General features: G+C 34.1%; 1 protein-coding gene across 1 annotated transcript; it reads left to right on the top strand.

Moving 5' to 3' along the window:
- Window positions 1-702: 702 nt before the first annotated feature.
- On the top strand, window positions 703-5,353 carry LOC112749987 (protein trichome birefringence-like 2). The gene is made up of 5 exons (XM_025798456.3): window positions 703-2,241; window positions 3,133-3,325; window positions 3,410-3,600; window positions 3,749-3,907; window positions 4,699-5,353. Exons 1-5 carry the CDS (start codon window positions 1,361-1,363, stop codon window positions 5,039-5,041), a joined length of 1,767 nt encoding a protein of 588 aa, XP_025654241.1. The 5' UTR covers window positions 703-1,360; the 3' UTR covers window positions 5,042-5,353.
- Window positions 5,354-6,726: the final 1,373 nt, after the last annotated feature.

Raw genomic sequence — 6,726 nt, 5'->3', positions numbered from 1 at the left:
CCAACATGCAAATATCAACGGAAAAGCTAGAATTTTTAGCTTTTGGTACGTGGGTTGAAGACAGAAATCACTTTTGCGTTTATATTAATAAGAATCAAGATGGCACAGTGGTAAGAGGAGGTGCCATATCTTTACCCACCCAAGTTCGAATCTTTCTCGCTGCATTTTTGGAGTTGTGAACAGGGTGCTCCTACGATGGTTGGGTTTAATGCAGTCTGAGTACGAACCGGGTGGGTTTTTAATGGGTTTGACCACCGGTCCGGGTGGTGCGGGTAGGGTAGGGTTGAGTTTATATAAAAATCTCAACCCGCAGGTAGGTTTAGGGTTGGATCCAAATCCTACCCTACCCTACCTATTGCCACCCCTAGTGGTTTATGTTTGGTAATTTTTATTCAAAATGGATTATAGTAAACTAAATATTGTTTGGATTATATTATTCAAAATCACTTTTGGATGAAGATGAATTTAAATAATTATTTTATAATTTTATTTTAAATATTTAAATAAATTTTAATATTTTTTTAGTATTCTCAATATTTTTTGATACTCTAATAGGATTAATAGAATCATAATACAAGTAAAAAAAATATTACATACAAAAAAAAATAACAATAACATAAAAAAACTCATAAAAAAATCAGAAATTTTATAAAAAATAATAATATATATAAGAGAGTATTAGAGAAAAATATTATAAAAAAAAATAAACATACGAAGATGAAAGACATAATTGGTACATAAAATATAAAATTCAATTCAACTTAAAAATATCAACAAAAAATCTAGAATTTTTAATTTTTGGTAAACGTGAGTTTAAGACAGAAATTACTTTTATGTTTATAGGATAAAGTGTTGCCAAACACAAAGATGAAGCGTTTAAAAAACTCAAACCGGTTACTCTCTTCTGCAAGGCAAATCAAAACACATCCTAAATCATCTACAATAAACTTAACTGACTTTCTCGAATGCACAGGTCTTACTGGGACGCGTGGTTAGCTCTGATCCATAGATCTCCGAAAACTGTAAAAACTGTGATATTGGACAACTGCGTGTCGGAATGCACATGCATAATTGAAATGTTAAAAAAGTGGTGTAATGTAATAAATAAAATAAAATAAATAAAATAAAATAAAAACGGAACTGCAATGGAAAGAGAAAGCACATTGCAAGCGCTAAAAGAGAACAACAAAAAACCCTTCAAACAGTTGGAGTCTTTTTTGTTCTTCAAAATGACACAGTTTCAAACACGTTGAGATCTCTAGCTCCGAACCCTGATTGAAGAAGAACTAAAGCCACATTGGTTTGGGGTTTATGCTTATGCGTGTTTCTTCGTTGCATCTTCTTCTGATTGATCTCCACCATGGACAAGAACTGCAGCAGCAACAGCTTCAACAGCATGAAGAGGCTTGCGTTCTCCGAACCCTTCATGTCACAGAGGAGAAAAGTAGTTTCTGGTTTCAGTTTAGGCCTTGGAGCTTCTCTCCTTTTTCTCACTCTTCTATTCCTCAACACTTCCCTTATACCTCCCAAAGTTCAAGTCTTTCTTCAAGGATCTGGTTCCGCCATTTCCAATTCTTCTTCTTCTTCCTTCTATTCTTGGTCATTTTCCATCAGAACCAAACATCCCTTCTCTTCTTCTTCTGCGGCGAATAATAATGATGCTTCTCTCACTGTGAGTTCCCCGCAGAGGGATGAAGAACGAATTGAAGAAAGTCGCGGAGTGAATGCTTCAAGTCAGGGTTTGAACAAGAACACACGGTTTGCGAATTTCACCGTCGGTGGTGAGAATGCAACGCTTAATAGTAGTGAAGTGCAACAGTTTCCGCTGAAATCCAACGCTGAGAACGTTACATTGGTCACTGAGATTGGGAACTTCACTGATAATAGGGTTGTCAAAGATGTGGACTTTGCTGCGAATGCAACTGTTTCTTCTTCTGGTGAATCAAACGTGACTTCTGTTAATAATAATAATAATAACAATAATAATAATGATAATGTAACTGTGGTTATTGATGATGGTGGTTCTTCTTCACAAGATGTGAAGATGGAGGGTCGTTTTAGTTTAAATGATGAGAATTGTGATATCTATGATGGTATGTGGGTAAGGGATGATTCAAAGCCATATTACCCCTTAGGTTCATGTCCACTCATCGATAGGGATTTTGATTGCCACCTTAATGGAAGGCCTGATAGTGATTATGTGAAATGGAAATGGCAGCCACATAAATGCGACATTCCAAGGTATGATTGTTCTTTTCTGTGGTTTTTTCAGTAACATGTGCGAAATATTGTTATTTTTATTGTTATTATTAGAAAAATGCAAGTTGTCTATTAATAGTAGTTGTAGTAATTATATTAAATTAATGAGTGTACCGAAATATTAAACTGCAACTTGGATTGCTGAAAGATTAGATGTATGAAGGTTTAGAAAATGGAGTAGAATGGAGAAGGACTAAAAGAGGGAAAGGGGTGGTTTAGATGTACATGATGAAAGGGAAAAGGGTTACTGTTTCTGTCAAACTCAGTAAAATGGTTCCATCCATGGAAAACCGATTCCTGATTAAAGTTATGTGTCTGATCCAGATCTTAAATTACAAGTCATTCACATTACCACCGACAAGAGATTCCCAAATTAGCAATATTATATTGTTTTCTATGAAGGGATTAATTACAACTTAGTTATATTTACAAGTACCGAAATGCTAGTTTACTTCTATGAAATTTCAATATAACCTATATAATTTCTTTTAGTTAGCTCAATTTCTGGGTAAAATGTAAATGCCAGTGCACTACTTACCATTTAGAGGTGAGTTGTTCCCTTAACACTCTCATGGATTATGGAGTATTAACAATGTTCAGTAAAGTTTTGATTCTATTGACTTAAAAGGTAGAGAATTATGGGATCCACTGGTAAATACTCTGCAACCAGAGTCTACAACTAACTGGGGTAAAATAGTGGATCTCTCAGGATATAAGAATCTTGATTCTTCTTTTGCGCATAGTTCCGTGTGTTTTAATTGCAGTTTTGGTTTACTATCAATTTTATTTATAAGCAGACTAGTGCCAGTCATCTTAAATTAATATCCAAATGCTTATGTTGTATGTTTATTAATTACTGACGTGATCTTTCAGTTTGAAAGCAACTGATTTTCTGGAGAGACTGCGAGGTCAGAGGCTAGTTTTTGTGGGGGATTCACTGAACAGGAACATGTGGGAGTCGATGGTGTGTATACTACGTCAAAGTGTCAAGGACAAGAAACGTGTTTTTGAAATTTCTGGAAGACATGAATTTAAGAAGAAAGGTGTTTATGCTTTTAGATTTGAGGCAAGTTTTCGGAACATATATAAGATTGTGATGCAGATATCTTGTAATGGTATTATCTCATCGAATACTTTCTTGTGTTGATAGGATTATAATTGCTCAGTAGATTTTGTTAGTTCACCATTCATTGTTCGAGAGTCAACTTTCAAAGGCATAAATGGATCATTTGAGACATTAAGATTGGATTTGATGGACCAGACAACTACTGTATATCATGATGCTGATATCATTGTCTTCAATACTGGCCACTGGTGGACGCATGAAAAAACATCTAAGGGGTGAGTTTGGTTGGTGCTCAGAAGCAAAGATGAATAACATGATCTACATAATTCATGTTTCCCATATGAAATTATCATTGTTTGTGCTTTTGTAATGTGAGATTGCTTTCCTATTTGAGATATTAATCTGTGTTCTCTTAACTCACAGAGAAGACTACTATCAAGAAGGCAACCATGTATACCCAAGACTCAAGGTTTTGGATGCATTTAGAAGGGCTTTGACGACTTGGGCTAGATGGGTCGACAAAAATATTGATGCCAACCGAACTCAGGTTGTCTTCAGAGGATACTCAAATACCCATTTCAGGTATTGCTCTTTTAAATGGTTCCCAAATTTGTCTTAAGTCTGGAATTTCTACTTTACAATACCTTTTATGTGGAACTGTGGACTCTTGAATAGCGAAAACAACTTTGTGATTGGAAGTTCATGCATTATTTAAAACCAGACATGAAAACATGCCGATATCCTATCTTTGTGATATGTAGTATCTTTTTGCTCAGTTGCCCTTTTTCTGGTAGGATGAGATTATGCGGAGCGGTATACTTTTGAAGTCTGCCTCTGAGTCTCTGACTGATATTGTGCAATATTGGTTTATTCATTGCAAACATATGGAGATATAAACGGAAAAGTTCTTATTTGTTTAACTTAAATAAAATCTGTAATTGATAACTTAGCATTGTATCTTGTTAAGCCACGTTCATGTTTTTACTCGTTAAACCCTGTTGTGATTAGTTTGAAACTTAAGCAGAAATTTTCTTCAAGAAGAATATCATCTAGCTGAACTGGTTTAGCTTTGATGGCCTGCCCTCAATAATAAGAATTAGTGACATTGTAGAATTGATTGCTGAATACCAGAATGCCGTCAACTCTTGAAATGTATTTTATGTATTGTATTGTATTTGTACCATTGTCCAGATTCGGAATTGCATACATTGGCAATGTATTGACTCATTCATAAAATGCACTTTCTTTCATCTATTTTATGCCCTTATCTGTTCCATTAATCACTAAATCTAATTAACCAGTAACCACTTACATTATTCATCTGATACACGCTGATCGGTGAATTCTAATAAACTTATCTGACATGGTTTCAGAGGTGGGCAATGGAACTCCGGAGGGCAGTGCCATAAAGAAACGGAGCCGATATATAACACAACTCACTTAAAGAAATACCCTTCAAAAATGAGGGCTTTAGACAATGTCATCTCAAAAATGAAAACACCAGTGATGTATATGAACATATCAAGGCTAACAGATTACAGAAAAGATGGCCATCCTTCTATATACAGAATGGAGTACAAGACCGAAGCCGAAAGGGCTGCCGCCGAGCTACACCAAGATTGCAGCCATTGGTGCCTGCCTGGAGTACCGGATACTTGGAACGAATTACTCTATGCTTCTCTCTTGAAATCTGGAAGAGGCAGTTGGAAAAGCTGAGTAAAGTTGCTGAAAGGCTATGAACACCGGATTTCTCATTCTTTATGCATATATCTAGTTTCAAAACGTGTAAATAATGTTCATCACAGCAGGGTATGATGTCTTCATTCTTCAGTCATAGTTTGTGCAGATGATTAATGAGTGGGAAGTTTATTTGTATTATTTTCTGTATCCATCTAGTTGCAAGCACATTTTAGTCATTCAGCTTGTTTAGCGTTAAGAAAACTGTAGATTTAACAGCATAATTTGATTCGTTGCCTTGGATACTTGGATTCAAAGTAATCGAAGAGTTACTTCTTTTTAGGCTTTAAAGGTGGTTTTTTGATTTTTCCCTGCCCTCTTTTAACCTCCTATATAAAAGTGAGATGACAAACTTGCTCTCAACATTTTTTTTTATCTTTTTCTGTGTTATGAAAATTCAAAAATAATTGCTAAAATTTGAAGTTATCAAAAGTTAAAAAATCGTGTTTACTTGTACATATAAAGAATGGTGATAACTTACATGCAGTAGTTTTTATATGAAGTTAATAGTTAGTTTTTATATGAAGTTAATAGTTAAGAATCGTTACTTTTATATTTTTAACTAGTACCGTAGAAAAATTCAATCCAATTTTGTACATTAAATTCCAGATTTATAACTTATATTGGTTCTCTTTCAGCATATTATAGTGGCATTAGGGTCGTTTGGAACGTGCTTTATTGAGTTGTTAGCACGAGATGGAGTCGTTGGCACCTTTTTAACTCATCCACCAGTGACATTTGAACCAATAATTGATAAATTCCATTTCTTTTTTTGGGGGTACAAAGTACAAACAATTGATAAATTCTTGTGAAGCCAATAAGCGAGAGCACAAGTATCACTGAATAGACATCTACTCACTTAACCTTCAGTGCCATCCATATCTGATATTAAAGTTTCTTTATCTTTAAAATCAACAAGTTTCTTGGGAAAATTTAAAATTGCATGGTTGTATTGTACACTTGTACTACTTCCCCTTAAAGTTTGGTTGCTTAACTTAAACATTGAAATATTATAGGTCCTGCAAGGAGACTAACCAGACTTAATTTAAAAATAAAAGGAGACTATTAGAAAAATTTGGCCTTGCTTGAATTGATTTTGATTATGAGGGATTTAAATTAAACATTATAAGTTAGATGTAAATTGATCCTAATAAGATTTAAGGGTGGACTAGAAAAATGTGTTTGTTAATTATACCAAAATTCAATAATATTAAGCTACCGTTGATACGGAGTAAAATGAATAAGATGTTTTAATTTTTTTTTCCAGCTATTTATTGGCATATAGAAATTATGTGAAGGTACTTTTTAAGAATTAAGTGTACTTTTAGCAAAATTTAATAATAGACTGAAAATTTATAGTAAGAAATATCTGGCTAAAATTGAATGGTGATTGGATTTTTAATTCTGTCTTTTTCCATGATGGATGCATTTTATATGAAGAGGATGGATCAGATATATAAACTAGATAGTTAATGATTCAGTTCCCTGAGAACAACAAACATCAAATCAGAAATGCAATAGTCTAAGGGGGACCATGGGGGAGTTAAGAGGCATGATCATCCTTCATTCCAACCACCTTTGAAAGAAGACTACTCTAAAACCTTGCTAATAATAATCGTAATAATAATAAGAGTTTATTTTTTATGCACTAACATTCTAAAATA

Source organism: Arachis hypogaea, chromosome 15 (genome assembly GCF_003086295.3).
Source record: "Arachis hypogaea cultivar Tifrunner chromosome 15, arahy.Tifrunner.gnm2.J5K5, whole genome shotgun sequence".
Taxonomy (NCBI): Eukaryota; Viridiplantae; Streptophyta; class Magnoliopsida; order Fabales; family Fabaceae; genus Arachis; species Arachis hypogaea.
The sequence above is the reverse complement of the archived record's forward strand: the minus strand, read 5'-3'. Positions and strand labels throughout refer to the sequence as shown.